Raw genomic sequence first — 24,241 nt, 5'->3', positions numbered from 1 at the left:
TGGCGATGTTGACACACCACAGCAGCTACTCGTTTGAGGCTGAGTCGACTTAGGGGAGGCCCAGGACCGGTTCAAATAATCGTCACCGGTGGTGGCCGTGAGCAGGAATCAAACTCGGGTCGCCGGGTTCGTAGCGCAGCGCACTAACCACTACACTACCACTCCCCACACACACAGACACACACACAGACACAGCGCACTAACCACTACACTACCGCTCCCCACACACACACACGCGCGAGCGTCCATAGATACACACACGCGCTTGCTGCAGACACACACAACTTTCAGGGTGCGTACGGCAGTAAACAACTAAAATAATAAACCAATGCTGCGTGAAGAACGCCTTAGACCTGCAACACATTTGTATTTCACTTTGCCCGCGGAGGGTGGGGGGGTGACATCAGCAGGCACTCCGTTACGCTTCCACATACGCGGGTCACATGCCATGTGACGTCACAGCTCACTTGACGTGCAAAATATATGCATTATTGCGTCCCCTCCCCCCAAAACACTTGTATTTTTTTATACTTTTTGCATGGTGTACAGTCTGGAAAGTACCCACATGGCAAATTTCAAGTTTGTTGCATGTCGGGAAGTACGCTAAACATTTGGAACAGACACACATTCACACATTTCCCTTTAATATATACAGGTAGTCCCCGACTTACGATGGCCCGACTTACGATATTTCGATCTTACGATGGCGATAGCGATATGACAAAATTGTAAAATATTTTTCATTTTGCGCGGCAGGCAAACGCAGCAGCGTACCAGGTACAATACTGTACGTTATCATCGCCATCCTCCTCTTCCGACAACTAAGTTAATGTAACCATCAACAACCTAACATCGTTCAAGTTTACAGACGACGGACAGAATCTTGGTGAGTATAGTAGAATGTGATGTCACGATACGTTCAATGCATGTATGATACATAGCTTTAGCGATTTCATTATAGGGTTACCACGATAGGATACATACGTTCAATGCATGTTAAAAGTTTTTTTTTAGCAGATAGGATTGTTTCCTGAAAAAACGTTCTATGAAATTGAAGTTCATATAGGTAGGCTAAGAATTTACCTCGTTTTTTACTTGAAATTTTACTGTGCAATACAGTATTGTAATTAATAAATACATACAGTGTATAGTTTATAGAGTACGGTACTGTAAATTGCTCTGTTTTGCTAAATTATCACCATTCTTTAAGACTCCTGGGTAGGCTAGGCCATTTTTGACTTACGATATTTTCGACTTACGATGGGATCGTCGTAACGCATCTCCATCGTAAGTCGGGGACTACTTGTATAGATAAAGTTTATAGAGAACAACTGTTTTATGTCAAGGTATTTATGGATATTTTACCGCAGGTAAGTGTAAAGCAAATATTGAGGACAATAATATACATTTTAAACATTACGCAAAGTTTCAGAGGGAGTCTGGCTAGGTATGTTAGTTTATTTTCAGAGTATTTTTTGTGATTAGAAAGAAACTGGAGTCAAGAGAACTCGCACATGCACGTGGATTACTTTAAAAAAACAGTGAGCAATGTATTTGGTTGGCATATATAGTTGTGGTTGTCAGAAAAGCATCGTGGGTCTTAAAACACAATTTCTATGATGGTGCATCATCACTTTATTATAACTTCATCATCACTTTATTATAACTTCATCATCACTTTATTATAACTTCATCATCACTTCATCATCACTTTTATCACTTCACCATCACTTTATCATAACTTCATCGTCATTTTATTATCACTTTATCGTCAACCATGTGTGCAACAAACCATAAATGTCCCATTAACTATGTCCAGTTTACAGCATAATAAATAAATATAGCTTGCAAATAAATCGATGATATATACCTCACTGGTTAATAACGGTGATGGTGATGAGTCAACTTGCATTCTGGATGGCTCTTGTGAGGGCAGATTCTGATGCCATACCAATGTCAGGTAACACAAAGCATTCACACAATTAAATTGAGCGTAATTCCTAGAACAACAGTGCAACGTGAATATAATATTTTATTCTGAATAACGACGGAAGTAGCTAAAGCACGTTGAGTATGTAATTAACAATAGCGGGCTATTAAGCATTACAATACAAAAAACTGAAGCTTGTATGATGTTATGAGACCTCCTTTGCCAGAAACAAGATATAGGAATAGGTTTTACCCTTTTAACTGGCACAAAAAACTGACACCTTTATTCAAGGCATCATGTTTGCAAAAAACCACAACACAAGCAGTCAGAATGCAAACAAAAAAGACAACTCTGATAATATGCACTGTCCTTGAATTTGATTGGTCCACACCCGAGACAGCTTTTGTTGTGTTTTTTTGCAAACATGATGCCTTGAATAAAGGTGTCAGTTTTTGTGCCAGTTAAAAGGGTAAAACCTATTCCTATATCTTGTATGATGTCTTCATACCACGTTTGCAGACTATGGATACAAATTATGTTTAAATGATTACAGTTATGACAAAATATTACCCAAAGTGGTAATGTATACCCAGATAGCTAGATTAAGTTGATTATTTCGTGCTGAGAGGTAAGTGAGTGACTGTCTCAATCTGTCCCACCAAACTGTAGACGCATTCACTCGCTGTGGCCACCTCTGGTTGAATGGCATGCCTCACATTTGCTGGGACAGACACAGGGACACAAAAAACCCCACAAAGTCACATTTTGTTTACAGAATACAACACAGTTATGAATTCCTCGCTTCTGTGGTCTCCCTGACGGCCGGTGCACTGCCACAGAGAAAGCAACCACCGCGAGGAAAGTGGCACCTCCAAGAACAACCTTTGTGTCTCGAGTTGAACGTCATCATTAGCAGCGTGGTGTAACTGACCATCTGTAAATAGGTGTCTCGAGTAAACAATCACAACAAATCAATAACATCATCAAATGTTTTGCCCACTCTCCAGGTCAGGTCATGCCTTCAAAAAACAGACTTTCACATTTTATAGGGGAGTTGTATTTATTTATTTTGAATATATTTAGCTTTACCACCTAGTTTCTGTATGAATGTCACATTCCAGTATATCCCTACGCTCTCCATGTTTTCCCTTGACGTCCCCTTTAGAACTCGTCATTGCAAAACTCAACACTGGGACTCTCTTCATCCAAACGGTCCTCTTAAACAAAACCACCAATTACCTAAAGGACGACTTAATTCCTCGAACTCCCTTCCGTAGCCTCAGAACTGCCTCCTTATTATGAAACTTTGGTTAAAAAAATAACTAATTCTACGTTGCAGCTCCGCGTTTCTTGAATACCCTTGCCGTTCATCTCCAGCTTGTCTCATTAACAGCACTTGCCCAAAAAGTCCATCAAGGCTATATGGTGGGAACTTTGTCTTTGTTATACTCAGATATAGAGGTTATTTGCACGGATACCTAACCTTTACTGATACCTTGTACTTTCATATTATATTGGCACTTGTTTTTATTTGCATGTGTTTCGTTTCGAACCATTAAATTGGGAATGTGTTAGTTGTTCCTTAAGCACGTTGGACTTGTTCTCTGCAATATTAATGTCATGTGTTTGTCCTTGTTTTATTACTGTTGTGTTCATGTTCTACAGACCTTCCTTTTAAAATTGCCAGGCAACTGGCTAAATGAGATCATCTATGTAACAAATAAAATCTATTTAAACTTAATTTAAAGAAAATGCAATGGAAAAAGTGAAGGTTGTTAAATAGTTTTTTGCTGTTTGTAAGTAAGATACTATTTTTTTAAAAGGACGCACACATTTTTATCCATCCTTTCGAGTTGCCATATTAATATTTAAGAAAACAGCGCTTATTCGAAGAGAAACTCGAACTGGAAACCCGTTGTGACGACACACCTACTTTGCTATCCATGGTGCCTTAACGAAAATTGTAACTTAATACCACAAATGTCCAGTTCTAACATTAATCAGTGATTATTATACATCACAATATCCATCCTGTGAATAGTGTGTTATCTAGTTATTGAAGAGATTCAAAAGCAATATTTACCTGTTGCAGTGCACTTGGCGATGATCTGAAAGGCATTTAATATTTCATTAAAGTTTGTGTAAACGTTGCAAATGAAATACTGCTGCTTATGAAAAAATATAGCAATCAATAATGTCACAGGTTCATCACACCACTTTACAAGTTATCCATTAAAGGACAACATTCACGCAACTGTTTGCATAATACAGTTTAACCTACCTTTCGTTGCGTGCCATTTTCGGTAAAGATATGCCAGAAATGCAAGACCCCCCAGAGCAATGGTGAGCAGAGTCAACGTGATGACCAGCCAGAGAGAGCATTTCGCATCTTGGTTGTCTTTATTCACAGCTGGGCTTGTGGTGTTGAGCCATGGCGTCTTTGTCACCTCTGCATTGCTATAGCGCGTCGATGGATCCATCTCTGCGGTTGTCACGGTGAATTGGTGGCACATCTCCTCCAACGTGCCTGATAATTCACAGTATTTAGCTCAAAAGAGTTGACTACTTACAAGCAATCCTATGTTTGTAATTTTACATTAAAAAAATTACAAAACTTAATGAAAACACGATATTTTTTAGTATAGTTTTACTTTACAACTACATTTACAAAGCTAGTTGTTCCCCGTATCAGTGAACCAGTTTCACCCCTTACAATTGTCTACCACTCTTGGGCAAAGCATTTCCCCCCCCCAAAAAGACAAAAAGTCTCGTGCCAACATATCACGTACTCTGATACATTGCAATCACTACACATCCATTTGTGAACATCCGCTGTCTTGTTTGCCCTTCTGCACCCGTGTAAGTGGCCTTCTCATTAATTTATTAGCCATCTTATTCTTTCGTATGGATGAATAGTAGCAGATTAAATATGTAATTTTAGATTTTATCCACTCAATTGTCTGTTCAGAAGCAGAGTGGATCTTGTGCATTCCTCCTTTAAAGGAGTGAAGACAGTGTTCACGATGTGGTCAATGGTTTTGGATTCGTGGCTACACTCCCCATAATTCAAAGATATTCGATGCTTATCAACGTTTAGGCGCCGCTTATGTGAGTGGAACATCATTGGCTTGTCTAAGGCGTGACCAGCCACATCAACATCAGCCTAACATTGGTTGACTATGGGCGTTTGTTTTAAATTCTGAACAGAGTTTGGCTTTTTTTAATTGCGAACAATTATCGAGTTTGCTTGTAACAAACACATTAAGTGTGTTGCAAAGTATGTGCATGTAGGTTATACATATGCACGTGCCAGTGTGACCGTATGCATGTGGGGAGCGATAGTGGAGCGGTTAGCGTGCTGGCTACAAACCCGATCGCCCAAGTTCGATTCCTGCTCACGGCCTACACCAGTGACGATTATCTGGACCGGTAATGGGCCTCCCCTAGGTCGACTCAGCCTCAAATGAGTACCTGGTGCGATGTGTAAACATCGCCACTGTGGAGACAAAGGCGGCCAGGCGTAGTGCTGACCACCCACCCCTTTGTGTGCCGGTGCTGGCGAACAGCACTTGCCCCAATAGTCTGGGCAGGCTATACGGGGGATCTTTGTCTTTGTATGCATAGGCACTGGATATCGCGGGTGGGCTCTGAATGCTGTCTGACAACAGTCCACTGTGGTGAGACTCCATAGGCCTTTGTGTCTCGAGAGACAATTATTTTTGCGCCTTACGAGGTCAGCTGTAGGTTTTGCAGCGCCAAGAATGACTTAGTAGGCCAATCCTTGAGTGACAATCCTTGCCACAGCAATTGCAAATGAATGCGGTGGCAGCTCCAGAGGTGTTTGATGCTTTTTATTTACGTCGCTCCCTCTTGGTCTGCCAAGCGGTGCGTCTCTTCTCCTCGCCTCTCCCGAGGCCTGTTTTCACAGCCTGCTGCCAGCTGAGTCGGTCGCCGGCAGTTTTCTCCCAGTCATTTGGGTTGATGTCGCAGCTCTTCATGTCCCGTTTACAGACATCTTTGAAGCGCAGGACTGGGCGACCAGTGACCCGTGTGCCTGATGCCAGCTCACCGTACACGACATCCTTGGGTATTCTGCCATCCTGCATGTGGCGCACGTGTCCAAGCCATCTCAGGCGCCTATGACTGAGTAGAGAGTACATGCTGGGAATGTTGGCCAAGTTGAGAACTGAGGTGTTGGGAATGTGATCTTACCATCTGATACCGAGGATGCGCCTGAGACATCGGAGGTGGAATGTGTTTAGTCGATGTTCTTGATGGGCGTATGTTGTCCAGGACTCAGACCCATAGAGGAGCGTGCTAAGGACGCAGGCCCGATGCACCTGTACTTTGGTGTTGAGCGTTAGGGATTTGTTCTCCCACACTCTTTTAGTCAACCTAAACATAGCTGTTGACGCCTTCCCAATGCGCTTGTCAATCTCTGTGACAAGGGACAAATTGCAGGTGATGGTAGAACACAAGTAGGTGAAGTCCTGAACGACTTCAAGGGTGTAGCTGCCAATGTTTATGGAAGGGGTGTCTCTGACATCCTGGCCCATGACATTGGTCTTTTTCAGACTGATTGTCAAGCCAAAGTTGTTGCAGGCATTGGCAAGGTGGTCGATAAGTGTCTGCAGACCTTGTTCTGTGTGAGCTGTCAGCGCAGCATCATCAGCGAATAGAATTTCTCTGATGAGGACTTTACGGACTTTGGTTTTGGATCTGAGATGGCCAAGGTTGAAGAATTTGCCATCAAATCTTGTATGGAGAAAGACTCCCTCTTCTGCTGTCCCAAAGGCATGTGTGAGCATAAGTGAGAAAAATATGCCAAACAGTGTTTGGGCAAGCACGCACCCCTGCTTTACACCGCTGAGTATGGAAAATTCCTCTGAGGTGGTGCCGCTGTGCTGTATTGCTCCTTTCATGTTATTCTTTGGTTCTTTCGGTAAAGTCACGTAGAAATAGAAAATAATAAATTACATAATATCATACGACGTTTCGATTGCAACGCAAGCAATCATCATCAGGTACAAATGAAAGAGAAACAAACCTAGTAAACATATAAATATATAAAGAACCAAAGAATAATTCCTACAGTCACGAAAGCGCCAAATCAAGTTTGAACCACCTCTACAGGGAAGTTTTTAGTTTGTTTTTTCTCTCTCTCTCTCTGTCTCGTTGTTGTCTCTCTCTGCTTGTGTGTCTGTCTTTGTGTCTCCATGTCTGTGTCTTGTCTCTCTCTCAAATTTCACACTTAACTTCTAATTGAACAATCTTTGGAATAACGTAATTAACCAGGCCATGTGTTAATTGTGTGTTGACCGACTCTCTGTGTTGCATTACATTTCTGTTACGCGTTGTCGCTTTAAGATGTTCTGTGTTCAAATTTTGTTTGTTGCGGTTGCACCCGACTTAAGAGCCGCATGGCTCACAGGGCTATACCTAATAAATGAAACTTGAAAACATTACATTTCCAAATTTTACTAAGTTTGTTTGATTTAGTGTTGCCTTCGTCTCTCTCTGTCTCCCCTCGGTTGTTGCTCCCTCCTCCAGCGTTGTCAGTGGATCTCTCATTGCAGGATCTCTCATTGACATGCTAATTCCTCTAACCCCCCCCCCTCTCTACCTATTTAAGGCCTCGACACAGAAGCGTTGTTTCTCTGTGTGACCATACGTGTGTCTCTCTCTCTGTGTTAACTCTTTCCGCTTATGTGTCTGTATATGTGTCTCCGGTTCTGTGTCTCATCTCTCTCTTAAATCTAGCAGTCTTTAGAAGAACGTAACCAACCAGGTAGGGTGTTGACTGTTATGTTAGCCGACTATCTGCGCTGTATTGCATTATAATTTCTAAGTTTACTAGGTTTGTTTCTCTTTCATTTGTATCTGATGATGATTGCTTGCGTTGCAATCGAAACGTCGTATGATATGTAATTTATTATTTTCTATTTCTACGTGACTTTACCGAAAGAACCAAAGAATAATTCCTGCAGTCACGAAAGCGCCAAATCAAGTTTCCTTTCATGTTGTCATGGAAAGAGGAGATGACTGCCAGCAGCTTCGGTGGACAGCCGATCACTTTGAGGAGTTTGAAGAGGCATCCCCTACTGATGAGGTCAAAGGCTTTTGTAAGATCAATGAATGCCAAGTACAGGGGCATTCTCTGTTCTCGACATTTATCCTGTAGCTGACACAAGGAGAAGAGCATGTCAATTGTGGACCTTCCTGCTCTGAAGCCACACTGAGCCTCAGGATACGTCCTCTCAGCTAGTATCTGTAACCTGCTGAGGACCACACGGGCAAAGGTTTTCCCCACAATGCTCAGCAGGGAGATGCCGCGGGAGTAATTGCAGTCCCCACGGTCACCCTTGTTTTTATATAAGGTGATGATGTTAGAGTTTCTCATGTCTTGAGGCACTGCTCCTTCTTCCCAGCACTGGCAGATAAGTTCATGTAGTTTTGTGAGGACGGCGGGCTTTGCACATTTCAGTACCTCAGGTGTGATGCCGTCCTGTCCCGGTGACTTGCCGCTGGCTAGTGAGTTGATGGCATTGTCAAGTTCCTTCAAGGTTGGAACAATGTCCAGTTTGTGTATCGTTAGTAGGGGCTTTACAGCAGCAAGGGCAGCTTCTGACACACCGTTGTCTCGTGAGTAGAGCCCTGAGTAGTGTTCTACCCACCTGGCCATTTGCTCTTGTTTATCAGTGATGATGGCCCCTGTGCTGGATTTAAGGGGGGCAGTCCTCCTGATGTTTGGACCAAAGGCTGTCTTGATGCCTTCATATATGGCATGGATATTGCCAGTGTCAGAGGCGAGTTGGATCCTACTACTGAGGTTCACCCAGTAGTTGTTGAAGATGGCGTCTCTGATGTACAGTGAGGGAAAAAAAGTATTTGATCCCCTGCTGATTTTGTACGTTTGCCCTCTGACAAAGAAATGATCAGTCTATAATTTTAATGGTAGGTTTATTTGAGCAGTGAGAGACAGAATTCAACAAAAAAATCGAGAAAAACGCATGTCAAAATGTTATAAATTGATTTGCATTTTAATGAGGGAAATAAGTATTTGACCCCTCTGCAAAACATGACTTAGTACTTGGTGGCAAAACCCTTGTTGGTAATCACAGAGGTCAAACGTTTCTTGTAGTTGGCCACCAGGTTTGCACACATCTCAGGAAGGATTTTGTCCCACTCCTCTTTGCAGATCTCCAAGTCATTAAGGTTTCGAGGCTGACGTTTGGCAACTCAAACCTTCAGCTCCCTCCACAGATTTTCTATGGGATTAAGGTCTGGAGACTGGCTAGGCCACTCCAGGACCTTAATGTGCTTATTCTTGAGCCACTCCTTTGTTGCCTTGGCCGTGTGTTTTGGGTCATTGTCATGCTGGAATACCCATCCACGACCCATGTTCAATGCCCTGGCTGAGGGAAGGAGGTTCTCACTGAAGATTTGACGGTACATTGCATTTTGGTCTCATCTGACCACAACACTTTCACCCAGTTGTCCTCTGAATCATTCAGATGTTCATTGGCAAACTTCAGACGGACATGTATATGTGCTTTCTTGAGCAGGGGGACCTTGTGGGCGCTGCAGGATTTCAGTCCTTCACGGCGTAGTGTGTTACCAATTGTTTTCTTGGTGACTATGGTCCCAGCTGCCTTGAGATCATTGACAAGATCCTCCCGTGTAGTTCTGGGCTGATTCCTCACCGTTCTCATAATCATTGCAACTCCACGAGGTGAGATCTTGCATGGAGCCCCAGGCCAAGGGAGATTGACAGTTCTTTTGTGTTTCTTCCATTTGTGAATAATCGCATCAACTGTTGTCACGTTCTCACCAAGCTGCTTGGCAATGGTCTTGTAGCCCATTCCAGCCTTGTGTAGGTCTACAATCTTGTCCCTGACATCCTTGGAGAGCTCTTTGGTCTTGGCCATGGTGGAGAGTTTGGAATCCGATTGATTGATTGATTGCTTCTGTGGACAGGTGTCTTTTATACAGGTAACAAGCTGAGATTAGGAGCACTCCCTTTAAGAGTGTGCTCCTAATCTCAGCTCGTTACCTGTATAAAATATACCTGGGAGCCAGAAATCTTTCTGATTGAGAGGGGGTCAAATACTTATTTCCCTCATTAAAAGGCAAATCAATTTATAACATTTCTGACATGCGTTTTTCTGGATTTTTTTGTTGTTACTCTGTCTCTCACTGTCCAAATAAACCTACCATTAAAATTATAGACTAATCATTTCTTTGTCAGTGGGCAAACGTACAAAATCAGCAGGGGATCAAATACTTTTTTTCCCTCACTGTATGCCCACTTTGTCTCCACGCTTCCATCTGGTGTGTCGTGTAGGGACTGCTCATGGCTGTGTTGGAGTGATTGAGTGAACTCTGGGAGGGAGGTCTTGGCACAGTTGATGCGTAGGTAGCGCTTTTGTTTGAGTCCGTGTATCTTTTTTGGGCGTAGTCTGACCTTGCTGGATACCAGCGAGTGATCGGTGTCACAGACTGCACTGTGGTAGCTGTGTGTGATGAGTACCGAGTTGAGGAGGGCTCGTCGGGTGATGACGAGGTCCAGTTGGTGCCAATTAAGAGACCTTGAATGTCTCCATGATACTTTATGGCATGGTTTTGTGAGAAAGAATGAGTTTGTGATACAGAGATTGTGGTATGAACAAAGCTCCAGTAGTCTTTGGCCACTGGCATTCATCTTTCCAATGCCATGATAGCCAAGGCATGCGGGCCACGCGTCGTGGTCAGCCCCAACCCTTGCATTGAAATCTCCCAACAGATACATGTGCTCAGAGCTGGGGATTTTGCGAATAATATTGTGAAACTCTTTATAGAACTGGTATGAATCTCTGGAGTTGAGTAGAGTGTTGGGGCGTAGACACTCAGGATGTTTACATGGCCAGAAGCAGTGAGCGATCTCATGAGCAGAATCCGCTCGGAGCCTGCAGTCGGTGGTTCTATCATGCCAAGGAGTGTGTTTTTGACGGCGAACCCAACACCGTGTTGCCTTGGTTCGTTTTGCTGTTTTCCTTGCCAGTAGAAAGTGTAGTCACTCTCTCGTAGTGAGCCACTGCCAGCAAGCCGGGTCTCCTGCAGTGCTGCAATATCCACATGAAGTCTCGCCAGCTCCCTGTCGATAACTGCAGTCTTGCCGATGTCCTCAATCTGCAATAGATCTTCGGAGGGTCCAGAACACATTATACGTACATTCCAGCTTGCAAAATGAAGGGCTGGAACCTTCTTTCGTTTTGTTTTGCTTTTGTCTGGTGCAGGTGTTGCAGCCCACTTGTCTGGTGATTAACCATAAGCTCCAAGCACCCATTGGAGCAGGTGAGCCGTGGCAGGAAAGCACCTTATTGGCCGGGGGCTGCCCAGCTGGAGGCGGGCGGTAGCTATCCATTGGGGTGCAATGACCCCTCCAACCGACGATGGCAACCCGTGGCGCCCATTTTTTACGCCAATCTAAAATGAGCTTATAACCCGTGACTGCTGCCATCCGTGTTTCTTGGCCACGATTAGGTGGCCGGGGAGTGTCCTCTCCCCATTTTTGCACCTCTTGTTGGCGCAAAGCCCGGACAGGTTATTCTGGAAATCCTGGGTTGCCCATGCGTCAGGATCCCCTCCTCGGCCTTGCTGGTGATGTCCAAAGGAGTGCGTAGCACGACGTTTGGTACCAGTTTGGCTGCAGGGGCTGCCGGGAATGTGCCGCAGTGCGTCACAAAACCGCCTGAGGGGCCCCACTCCTGATTTTCTGTTGGGGTTTACTCCCTTAGCCATTGACTCTCCTGAGACACTCACAAGGCAGTGAGAAAACCGCGTAAACCTGGGAGGGGCCCTTACCAGGTACTGACAGCCGGGCCAGCTGTGCCTGGGACTCGCGTAAGGCAGGGTCGTCACGCCCTGAGGTAGTTTATCACAAACTACCCGCTACCACAGGTGAGACTCACTTGTTGGAATAAACAGCTTTCTAGTTTCCAGCAGAGGAAGCGGTACTCCCCTTGTTCTCTCCCCTCTGCCAGTGAGCCAGCAAGTCAATGAAGCATGGATCCTGGCCAATTCAATGAATGTGAATCCAAGTGTGGTCTTCCTGGATAGGCTGCATGTTGAGTAGTTCTTCTCTCAAACACTGGCCGTGCACAACTCTTACAGTAGTTGGTTAATGCTTGAGGATGAATGCTCAAAAAGTAGCCTAACCCAGAAGACCACACTTGGGATACCTGGAGAAAACCCATGCAATACAATGGGGTAACACTCAAGGCTCAGATAAATCAAATTATCTATTGTCGTACTGCCATATTCTGGCCACCTCGTAGCCAATGTCTACAACACCTGGTATTCCAAGAGAATATAGCATTCACATTTTAGACAGGCTCAACACTGTTTAGCTTTGCGAGATTTGATGACATCCGGTGCATTGTGTGATTCATCGTTTAACCTGTGCTACTCAACACACGTGCATATATTGCAATTGTAATCTCAGCCCAATCCCCATGCACCCAAGGATGGCTCTTGATACGATACAAGAAATACAGTACGTTTTTACTAAGTGGCTTTATAATCTGGATATTGTCCATCAGATTTTGTTTATATAGTTGAAAAAAAACCATGGTTTATTTGTTACGTACCAGAAGAGCACTTTTTTTCCTTCGTGTTGTTTTGAAAGTGAGATTCATAAACCAATGATTTATTGTTAACTATGATTTCCTGCAAGTAAAAACATTTAGGGAGATAAGTTGTACTTTTGAACAGTGTGTATTCATACTCATTGTCGAAAATGTTAAGAGAACACCACACAAATAGGGTTCACATGTTCTATGCGTTCTCAGCCAGATACTACGTAAATGCAGTTTTGTCTCATTGTAAATACATTTTGATTAAAAGCTTTCGTGACTGCAGGGATTACTATTCTTGGTTCTTTCAGTAAAGTCACGTAGAAGGGAAATAATAAAATAATAAAAATATAAAACAATAAAATTCTCACGACGTTTCGACTGCAACACAAGCAATCATCATCAGGTGTGAAAACCACAGCAATAAATTTTTCTTGCTGTGGTTTTCACACCTGATGATGAAATTTTTCTTGCTGTGGTTTTCACAAGAATGTTTTCTTGCTGTGGCTTTCACAACTGATGATGATTGCTTGTGTTGCAGTCAAAACGTCGTGAGAATTTTGTTTTATATTTTTATTATTTGATTTTTTCCCTTCTACATGACTTTACCGAAAGAACCAACAATATAATGTATATACAGTTTTGACTCAATACAACCATTCAAAAGATTGCCAATTTGTGCCACAATTCATACACGTCATCGTATTGCAGCTTAATTCTTTAATACATTCTCTTGTCTATACAGCAGATCATCGATTATCCGGCTTCCAACATTATTCGGTGGTCCCGGACTGATCCAGCGAACCTCCATCACAGCTGATGGAGTTGGATTCAGTCTGAATAGCGACATCCAATTCTACATCCTGCTATCACCACCGCATGATTCAGACCCTGAATAACCACCTTCAATTCTACACCCCCGATCATCACCCCATGACAAGTCTTCGAGATAGGAGTGGTGAGTACAGTACAGTAAATACAGTAACTTTTTGACAGTAGGATATTTTTATGTATTTGTATATTTATTTATGCCAATTTCACGTAGTAAACAAATTTAAAACGCTAAAAATCATATACACAACACCTACAAAGAGATGATGCAAGAATGTGCAAAAATGCGCTATTTTAAACAATGATTAATTACGTGATTATCCGGCGTTTTTGGAAATCCAGCACCCCCTTCCTCCCTAAGCCTTCGGATAATGGATATTCGACTGTATTCTATTCTCTGACAAAACAAAAGTGTGGTGCTCTCCCAATATGCAGTTGGGTAAGGTGACTGTCATATTTGGTCTTGTGATACATCTGCCACCTAGTAGAAAAATGTGTAAAGTGCACGTGAGTACCAGGGTCATGCCCCATTCAACATTTACACGTTACTGACAAGCTACAATTGAAAAGGCCCTTATTTAAACAAATTCATACAACAATGTTAAATTATACTACTTATTACAGTAAATAGTGTATATATTGTTTTCAAATTAGAATATAAATACGTGTATCAGGTTATGGGTGTAACAAGTAATGATTTACAATTCATGTCCACGACTTACTCTCTCCACCACTTTATATTATATGGATTATTACTCGATATGTTTTAAACTGGAAATCCATGACCTATTTCAGGTTGAGTCGAGTCTCATCATCGACATATAGAGTACTGTCCACTATTACTATGTCGCCAGATTTACTGCAATGTAGATAAATATCCAATTAGTCATAGTCACACTATGGTCTGTTGAGTAATAGCAGTAGGTTGTCAAATTACGCACCTTAATGTTTAATGCGCAATGTATATAAACGTAAATAAGTATGCACGTAGAGCCCGTTTGTCAATCCACTGCTGGATAAGGGCATCCTCACACTGTGGGTCGTGTGGGTCATTTGACCGGACGTCACACGCCCTGGTCAGTGCGGGTTGTTGAAGACAAAACGAATAGAAAAATACTGCAGTCCAATAGACGATGCTGCACTGCCATCTGTAGACCGCCACCTTAGCCCCGCAAGCTGCCTGTGGCAGCCCGCTTGTGCGTGTGCGTGGTCACCCATCCATGCAATGTCCAGGCTCAAAACCTCCTTAGCTTCCAAGACCTGGTGCGTTTTGGGTGATTTTGTCATAAGCAACTAAAAGTAGCGTACATAATGTCTTTCAGCATTAACACATCTAATACAGTGTTGAAACTACGATGTAAAACATGCACATGTATTATAGAGTGGTGGGAGTCACCTGAACATGAAGATCACGAGACTCTCCATCAATCCAGCCATTAAGTGGAAACACAAATGTGGTGTGGGACTCTTCATCTTCGACCTCAATCTTATCAAGGTTCCAGGCCAATAAGGGTTTATACCAAGCACCACCATGCGATACAGTAACCCTCGTTATGTCCCCAATGTCTCTAGATTTCAGAATGAAAGTGTCCCTCTGTGAAAATTCATATTTCAAGGTTAATGTAATCACCACATGGTGATTATCCTATGTTTGCTGACAAAATGTCGAGTACCAATGTAAAGATCCCATGATCAACAAAACGTGCATTACTTTAGTAGTAGAGGGAGCCTACCTTCCAGTTTTAGCGAACACTCGTTTGTATATACAATTCTAGACTCTGATAAACCACTGTTTATGGTAAAGTGAAACTACTGGTTACTGTGACTCTGTTACCCCTGAATCCACAGGCTACAACCAATCCCTGTATCTATGCGTTAATTATCTGCAAACTTATGATCTTTTTATCTACAATTATTACAGAAAATAGAAAAAAACAGATGAAGTAAGGGGTGGGTGTTCAATCTCATCCTAATATCCACGGCCAGGCTACCGAGTAGTTAAAATGTATTACAATGCTAGCCTTCCCTAAGTTTATTATGAATCTAATCTTAGATATAGATTACTAAAGAAGAAAAATTACTAACTTTCATCTCAGTATAGGTGATATTGACCAAATTATTGTAAAGAGCAAATGCGTATCCACTTAATAGAATGTGTTACATCAGTATTAATGACCACCAGAATATATTTTACAAAAAATGTCATGACATGAAGTTGGTTGATTATTTGGTTCAGTGTTTGTATGGGCTCTTGCATATGACACCCAGACAAGCTCTTGGCAACTGTGATGACCTTAAAGATAGTGCAAAGTCTACCTTACCGGGGATATTCACACAAGTGTTAATTTATATTCTCACATACAAACCCAACAACAACGTCCGTCATTCACCATCGAGTGGCAGTGACGGCAACACAGTTATCGTGCCACGCAAGGTGCACCATTGAGGCCACCGTGACGAGTCGAACGCTTTCTGGCAGGAGGTCATGGGACAGACCCAGCAGGTGCTATGGGTTAACTAAGATTGCTGATATGCACCACCGGTGCGTCTCACTTTGCCAACTTGCTGTTTATCCGCCTAGTACTCTACTCGTTCTGAGCCTCGCTACTCCACGCTCTGCTATTGTAAGAGGGCAAATGCCTCCAAAGGCTTGGCCTATTGATGATATTATAGATCTTGACCAAAGTAAAAAACACAGAGATGTAAATCCTGTTGAATCTCCCTACACCTATGCTGTAGCATACATACAGAGAATATGGCATATGTGCAGGACCACCCCACTCTGAAACCACATTGAGGCTCAGCAAGCCTCTCGTCAGTGTGCTTGGCAAGGAATGTTGAATAGTCCTTGCCTGGCACACAAAGGCACGAGAAGCCCTGGTAGTTGTTGCAATCAGTGGGAGAATGAATGGTAGCCCAAACTCCTGCCCTATTTATGGTTTTGTAGTTCTTACCCTGGGCATCCTTCCAGTCTCACATAATAGGCACCGTGATGCAAACAATTGTAAGTATATCATGTATAGGGCAACCTGTACACGACTGCCACCCTCAGTAGTTCACTTGTGAGTTAATCTCTGCCCGGCGTTTTAACTAGTCTCAGGCTCTGGATTGGTCTTTCCACTTTTTTGGGAGATGCGACATCAGCCAGCTTCTCATAAGTGGTGGAAACTCCTTTAATGTTTGAGGCACTGCAGCCCCAGCAGGGTCAACCCCACCTCGCCCCATGATGTTATCTGAGCTAAGTGGTTTCCCCTCCCCATAGACCTCACAGAAATGCTCAGCAAATCTGCAAATCTGTTCCTGGGGGTCACAGATCGTATTACACTCTTTCCCTTTTGGATGCTAATGGGTGTGGCACTGCAAATTACTTTTTAGATGGTATTAAAGAGTAACTTGTCATCGCGATGCAGTTTCAATCTCCTTAGAAGCCAGTGACCACCACTCATCCTTGCAGGGCAACAGGGCTCTCTGAAAGTCCGAGCGTCTGCTATGGTAAGCCTGCTCATTCTCGAATGTGACATATTGTAGATGGCAGGAGTGGGCCTGGTACTTTCTTTCAGCTAGCCGGAACACCTTCTCCATTATCCATTAGTTGAATCTGCCTGCGTGAACCTATGATAGTTATTCCCTTGTACGTATTATTTTAAAAAGCCTTTGACACGAGGTAGTGAGGCTCTACTGTGTAAACAAATGAGATGAGCAGTACTAGAGGAACAATAAATAAAGAACATTCTCGAGTTTCCACCATTCTGTGACTGTGAATCAGTAATACTGTATACCTGATTACGTTCAAAAGGATTGTTGTGTGTCTTGGAGGAAGTTAGATCCATTGCAGGATTCACTGCACTTCCATGGATTGTAATAGAAACGGCTTCATCAGTTCCAGCTTTATCTTCAATTCCAGTATAAACGTGTATGAGGTATGTCTTCAGCGAGTCTGTAATTCATAAAAACGACGTTATTCAGAAGAGTATTTAATCTTTTTAGGAGAAAACACATTCAAAACCAGTCGATATGAGGTATACATTGCGGTTTCAGTCGCATCTTGCGCAGGTGAAGGAAAGCAGAATTTGTAGCATAATAAATATGATAATAGGGTTTTCCCCTTTTTTTCTGGCAACAAAACAGGTGTTAAGATGTTAAAACACCAAACTGAAACCTTTTACAAGGAATCATGTCTGCATTAACCACAATACTTGTGGTCAGAATGCAAACAAAAAACATACTCTGATAATATATGCATTGTCCTTGAAACTGATTGGTCCACACCAAAGACAGCTTTCTTTTGAGCCTCGTCTCAAACGGTGTTAGATCAGAGGACGCCAAAAGGCATACACATGAGAAATATGTTGAGAGATAGATCACTCTGAGTCCAGGAGGAGGTCTAGATGCTGCACATGCCTGACAATGTCTGAGTAGCAGACTGAGAGGTATCCACTCCTCTCGCAAACATCTACATTTGGATATACTACCATTGCACAGGATTATACTATCACTAGCCTTTTGCCCGTCCAAGGACGCGTGTATTGCAGTAAATCTGAAACTTGCAAGCGACGTGATATTCATTGCATCAATTCGTGTGCAATTTGTAAGGCCGCGGTGACGCAGACTTATTTAATTTAAAGGTTATAATCTCTTGTTCATCATGACGTCCTTTTTACTTCGATGTCTCAATCGCGTTACGGAGGTCGTGCGACGTGCGGGTTGTCTTCGTAGTGAGGGTTGTAAGTTGACGATGAGGGGGGGGGGGGGGGGAGGAGGCGCGTCGCCCCCCATGTGGAGTGACGTCACCTGCTAATTATTAATAGATGGGGGTGTCCATTTGGAGGACATCACCTGTTCATGATTATTAATAAGGGGGGCTGTTCGATGTGGAGTGACGTCACCTGCTCATGATAATTAATGGAGGGGGGGGGGGGGTTCTCCATGCAGAATTATGTTACCTGCTCATGATTATTAATGAGGGGGGGTCCATGTCAAGGACGTAACCTGTTCATGATTATTAATGAGGGGGGCTGGTCGACGTGGAGTGATGTTACGCGCGGGACACACAGACATTCTTGGCTCATTGTAGTAGTTAATGTGCTGAACGCCTCGTCATACTGCAAGCTCATCTGCACGACCTTTTATGTAACTTTTATTCGATGGGATGTGAGCGTCACTGGTAAACCAGAAATTATTTCCCATCTCGAGTTACCCTGATGTGGTGGTGCTGGGCCTTCTCTTCGAACTGCTACAGTCCTCGTGACGATGGTGCTCCCATGATGCTCTCTGTACAATGTGTTTGTACCACATGACAATGTGTTTGTACCACGTGACAATGTGTATGTACTACGTGACAATGAGTTTGTACCACGTGACACTGTGTTTGTATTGCGTGACAATGGGTCTCATTTCCCAACACAAAGCCAGGGAGTTGTATTGTATTACTTACTCATTATTGACAGCTGAACTATCATCATGTAGTACCTCTTGCTAATCTGACTCTTATTCCAGAGGTCTGTCTCGCACACGGTGGTGAGACTGTTGTTACACACGTGCTGGCCGAGGAGAGCCCCCGTGACACACGTATACGTCCCGATGTCGCCAGCCTCCACTCTTCTTATCGTGAGGCCACCAGACCCAGAGCAGCAGAGCCTCCCCACCTCTGATGCGTCCCCTCCGTCACGATCGCAAGAAGGGATGAAGGCTTCCTTTTCGGAGCACAAAGCCACGGGGACCGGCTGGCCTCTGGGTCCTCTTGCCACCCTGAACCAGACCACCCAGCCTGGCTGGGCACTCCTTCCTCGGCCACACGGCAAGGAAGCCATTGTGTTCATCTTCACATCCACATTGGTTGTGGACAATTCCTGTTGACATGTGACTATAAAAAAGCATATACAGTACTGTATTAGCATTCGGAATGAACCTGGCAACAACAGAGCTGCAGGATGATAAGACACGCATCATACTGTCGTTAGAAGCTAAAATAATTCAGTTATTTTGGGTGTAAAGCTTGATACTGTTATCTGATAATTAATTATAAGAGGCCTGGATCGTTGAGCGTCAATTTGCGCATGTCTTAAGTGACATTTTCTATTAGAATTGATGTGTTTCGGTTATTTTTGTTTGTGTCTTAAATCATGTTGTTAAGTCTGTAGATAAAACTTTTCACATTCTACATTCATTTCCAAGAGATGGTCTTAAAAAAATGCAATTATAGTGAATACATTAACCAACTCTATTTGCGATCTTTGTTTACTGTTCCTCATAATATACTGTACTCGAGATTATATATCTGTTTATCTCACAACTTCAAACACTACGCAATATTTATATCACAGAGAGATATCCATTCCCGCCATGTGGCACTGGCGAAGTTCTGAAATCACAGGTGGAAATGTCATGAGTTAACATCTTAGCCATGGATCGACTCGTACCATAGTTCCCTCGGTGATATTAACATTACATGCACATCTGTGTGTGTATGTTGAACTTATTTCGCACCGTACGTAGCCAGCTGTGCTAATCGGAGGTGCGGAAGTTGCTATGTTGAACTGGCCCCCTCTTTGGAACGTGGCTCAGGGCCCTCCAGCGGGGATGAGAACAGCCCAATGCTCATTTTATCGTGGATCAATGTTAATACTACAAATTAACAATATAACAATAATTCGGTATTAAAAATCCATGAATAGGATTCTTCCAAATTCTAGCAGTGGAAGTTGGTTGGAATGGGGCATTGAAGCAGTGCACCACATGAAATCTGCTTAAAATTTGTATAATAAATATATCTTTCTAAATAAAATAAAAAATTCAAACACATTTTAAAAAGTGATCGAATTCCGTAACGTCCTGGTTTTTTATATTAACGACTCGATTTTCCAAAAATCTATTGAAATCTAGAATCAGTAGAGAATACAGCGATGCACAAAAGGTGTCCCATCCACGAGGCTATTTCGGCTTCTCGCTAGCTAACCGTTTAGCTCCCACAGAGACAGACAATGGAGAGAAAGGTGTGGCTTAGGGGCGGTCTCAGGGACACCCCAGCCAATTACAAGCTGCCAGCTTTTGTATATAACCTCCCACTATGAAAACCAACTGCTTCCTCTCCCCCCTACCACCCACCCCCTTTCCCTCTACCCCTTTCCCATCTCTGGACAATAGAACATGTGGATAAGTGTTCCGTGACTAAACTCCACTTCATCTTTCAGTGAGTAAAACGCACACCTAATTTTTTTTACACCATTATTTATAAACATTGCTGTTTAAAACCACATTGTAACAGTATTGGTGCACACAAGCACCCTCCCCAATTTGTCACATTATGTGTTGGCTTTCCTATCATCCAGCCACACGTCGTTATGACGCGACTCTCCGTCCTTCCCTCCCTTCACGGGATACAAAGTCCGGCATGGAGGGTACTGGGAGGGAGGCATGACGTTGGCATGCACGAACCCTGCTCAATGGTGTAGGATGCGGGTGACGTCATCACGCAGATGTATTCAGTGACGTGACCGTTTCCCACACGCCATTCAGGAATCCAGGCAGGAATAAAAACCAGAAAATTCAGCCAGAAGACCTTTTTGTCTCATTTAGAAGACATTTTTGATTTCTTAAGGGGTTGTCTGTTACTCTATCAAATAAAGGGTAATTTTTTGTTGCCAAATTAACAATGTTCATATGAAAATATTCCTAAATTTCAATTGAGGCCCCATTGTGTATTTAGTGCAGCCTCCAAATATTATTCACCCCATCAGACTATTCTGCTTTGAAGAAGGGCCATTACCCAAAACGTTGCCGATTATATATTTTCCCCTTCGAGGCGATGCTGACAAATGCAAAGCGTTTTAGATAATGAACAAAGATGATCGTCATCAAAGTTTCTTTATTGCTGTCATCATTGTCTTCGTTAATGATGATGCTGGTAATGATAGCAACTGTTGGTGTTGCCATCGCAAATCACCTTCACTGATCTGGCATAGGTCGGTAACCACGTGGGAGATGACCAATTTACCCTGCTCATGTTATATCTTCTTCCTCGGCTGTCCATCGCAAACGATAATAAATGTGGAGACCAGCCAGGAGCAGAATTTTCCTGGGCGCTGGTGGGATGAGAGGCCAGCCCCATGGAGTGGAAGTATCGGCCGCACTGTGGGCAAGAGTTGCTCGTCTGCTGGATGGGATTTGGGCTTGTGCTGCTGGTAGTGTTCATGCTGATCGTTTTTTTTCTCTTCAACCTTCTTGACCTAGTAAGCTACAGCACTTCTCCAAAATGATGGAAATAATAGGTTTTACCCGTTCTGGCAATAAAACGGGTATCAAAATGTTCAAACACCAAATATATACCTTTTGTAAGGCATCAAGTCTGCATTAACCACACGTACTTGTGGCAAACGTGCAAACAAACATGCTGTGATAATATACGCATTGTCTTTGAAACTGATTGATCTACAGAGACAACCTTAGATTTGAAGCTTTCGTGACTGCAAGGATCCATACTCTTTGGTTCTATTCGGTAAAGTCACGTAGGTAAAAAATAAAGCAACAAAAATCACGACGTTTCAGCCACAACACAAGCGGCCTTCATCAGGTGAAGGGACCAGACTGTCTCGAGGACAGCGCTGGAGTGAACACAGCCAAGCTCAGACCGTGACCTTTAAGCTGTGTGAGAGGAATTAAGGTGCCTTGACAAAGGAATTAGCATAAAAATTTGCATTTAATTGGCGGACTTAGCATGATGAATGGTGTAGAGGGGGTGAACATGGCCTTGTCTCTGCACCGGTGTTAGACCAGAGAACGCCACAAGTCGCACAGTACAAAGACAATGCAAGCATCAGAACACTCATAGCTCGGGTCTAGCAGTGATATCTACGGAATACATTTTCCGCATTTATCTTGGCTGGCTTGAGGTGTCTTTTAAGCGCGTCTTTGCAGCAACGTTTTTTGCCACAGGGAACACGCCTTGCCCTCTTTGAGTTAATAAAAAGTATTTCGGAAGCCGATGTTCTGGCATTCGAGTTACGTGCCCCGACCATCCCAACGGAGAGGAAGTAATTTATTGCCTCTACACTGGGAATTCCAGCTCTCGCCAGCACCTCGGTGCTATGCTACATCGTCCCAACATCCGCAGAATGGTGATGACCGTGAAGATGATGGATATCGATGTTTGAAAAGACAACGGATGTCACCATCTTCGTTGCTGCTGATGCCACCGCAGCTGTGAAGAACAGCACTGCACTACGCTGTACCTTGTGCCAAATTTCTGCAATTGCTCTCAACATTATCGTTACTGTACCCAGTATACAGTGCCGGATTATCCTAGGAGCAAAAGTAGCTACATATGTAGTGGTTGATTTCATTCGGACAATTGTTGTCTTTCTTCCAACACCACTTTATTTACAGTTCTCCACATGTCCTCAATGCTCCACAGGTCCCTTGTTGCCACAGCTCGCTTGCCATGCTTCACTCGACTCGCTCGCCACCTTTGTCTCTCCAATCTCCACTTCTCCGTCAGCCCCGATGTCTCTGTGCTTCCCCCACTGCTGGCTGCTTCGTCCCTGCTCCCCGCTATCACTGTGCTCTCTCCACTGCTAACTGCTTCGTCTCTGTTCTCCGCTCCTCACGTCCCCCAATTTATCCCCGCTATCATTACACTCAAATTAATTAACCCGCGTCCCATCGGCGCTCCGCGTGCCCGTGCGCCTGTCACCTCGCCAGACTTCAAGACGCCACCCCAGCCCTGACAACAACACCAGCCAATCACAGCCGTCCTTGGCTCCCCCAGCTTAATTGGCCCAATCGTTACCTCATCGTCCCAATATGACCCCCTACTGTCCTGCTCCCGCGCAAACTCACCAATTACCCCCATGCGCCTATTTATTCCACTACACATATGCTACGGGCCCCGCATTTTCAAGGGCCCCGCGCTAAATGCTTTCAAGCTATCAATTCCGGTTCAGTTATTCTGCACTTGCTCTATTACTATAGTACTATACCGCCTTCAACTCTTATGAACGACTGGGTGTTTAACGTTAGCGATTTGTCGTATTATCTGGCTGTATAGCAAATGAAAAAATACAATTGCTTTACTATGCAAGTTAAACATTTGTGTTTTAATGTTTTTTTTTTATTTAGGGCCCCTTTATAACATATACTACAGGCCCCGCACTAGCTTAATTCGGCACTGCCACTATACCACTTGATACAATATAATTTACACTTTTTAAGATCAGTCACATAAAAGAGGCGTTTGTCAGTGACGAATACGAGAAGTTGACGTATGTGTTCCTCTGACATCATTACAGTTAAGAATTATATATTTAAAAATTACACAATATTTCATCCGGAACATGTTAACTGACACAACACGAGACCAAAGGTACTCACCTACTCCGAGTACTTTAATCAGTAGAAATGTTTTACAAATAGAGAAATTGCAAGCCATTTTGTAGCTTTGTTTTTATAAATCTATAGAGTACTTTAAGTTTAATTGCGTACTATACTTTAATATCATAAGGTTACGATCATACACATGCCTCTAAAAAGAGCCTGGGAGAGAAGGAAGTCAGGAGCCAGTTTCGTCTTCGAAATTCAACTGATTAACGTTCCGATAAGTGAAATGGCATGTGTGTGTGCGGGTGTGTGTGGCGATAGTGTAGCGGTTTGCGCGCTGCGCTATGAACCTGGCGACTCGGGTTCGATTCCCGCTCACGGCCAACACCAGTGACGATTTCTGAACCGGTCTCGGGCCTCCCCTAGGTCGACTCAGCCTCAAATGAGTACCTGGTGCGGTGTGTAAACATTGCCACTAGGGAGACAAAGGCGGTCGGGCGTGGTGCTGGCCACCCACCCCCTCGTGTACCGATCTGGCCTTCATAGGTGCTCGCTA

At 43.5% G+C, this 24,241-nt stretch overlaps 2 protein-coding genes across 2 annotated transcripts in view; one reads left to right on the top strand and one right to left on the bottom strand.

Moving 5' to 3' along the window:
- The first annotated feature begins 798 nt into the window (after positions 1-798).
- Positions 799-24,241, top strand: part of LOC116945039 (uncharacterized) — a 51,087-nt gene continuing 27,644 nt past the window's right edge. The window contains exons 1-2 of the mRNA XM_076068701.1: positions 799-886; positions 13,289-13,501. Of these exons, the coding sequence (XP_075924816.1) occupies positions 13,423-13,501 (79 nt within the window). The 5' untranslated portion in view covers positions 799-886; positions 13,289-13,422. The remainder of the gene's footprint in view (positions 887-13,288; positions 13,502-24,241) is intronic.
- On the bottom strand, positions 857-24,032 carry LOC116945038 (uncharacterized). The gene is made up of 8 exons (XM_032959113.2): positions 23,740-24,032; positions 18,809-19,237; positions 17,154-17,311; positions 14,771-14,968; positions 12,559-12,637; positions 4,212-4,457; positions 4,014-4,038; positions 857-2,651 (listed from the first exon to the last, which is right to left on the bottom strand). Exons 1-8 carry the CDS (start codon positions 23,795-23,797, stop codon positions 2,606-2,608), a joined length of 1,239 nt encoding a protein of 412 aa, XP_032815004.2. The 5' UTR covers positions 23,798-24,032; the 3' UTR covers positions 857-2,605.

The sequence above is a fragment of the Petromyzon marinus genome, chromosome 22, assembly GCF_048934315.1.
Source record: "Petromyzon marinus isolate PM22_M1 ecotype Great Lakes invasive population chromosome 22, UKy_Petmar_22M1.pri1.0, whole genome shotgun sequence".
Taxonomy (NCBI): domain Eukaryota; kingdom Metazoa; phylum Chordata; class Hyperoartia; order Petromyzontiformes; family Petromyzontidae; genus Petromyzon; species Petromyzon marinus.
The sequence above is the reverse complement of the archived record's forward strand: the minus strand, read 5'-3'. Positions and strand labels throughout refer to the sequence as shown.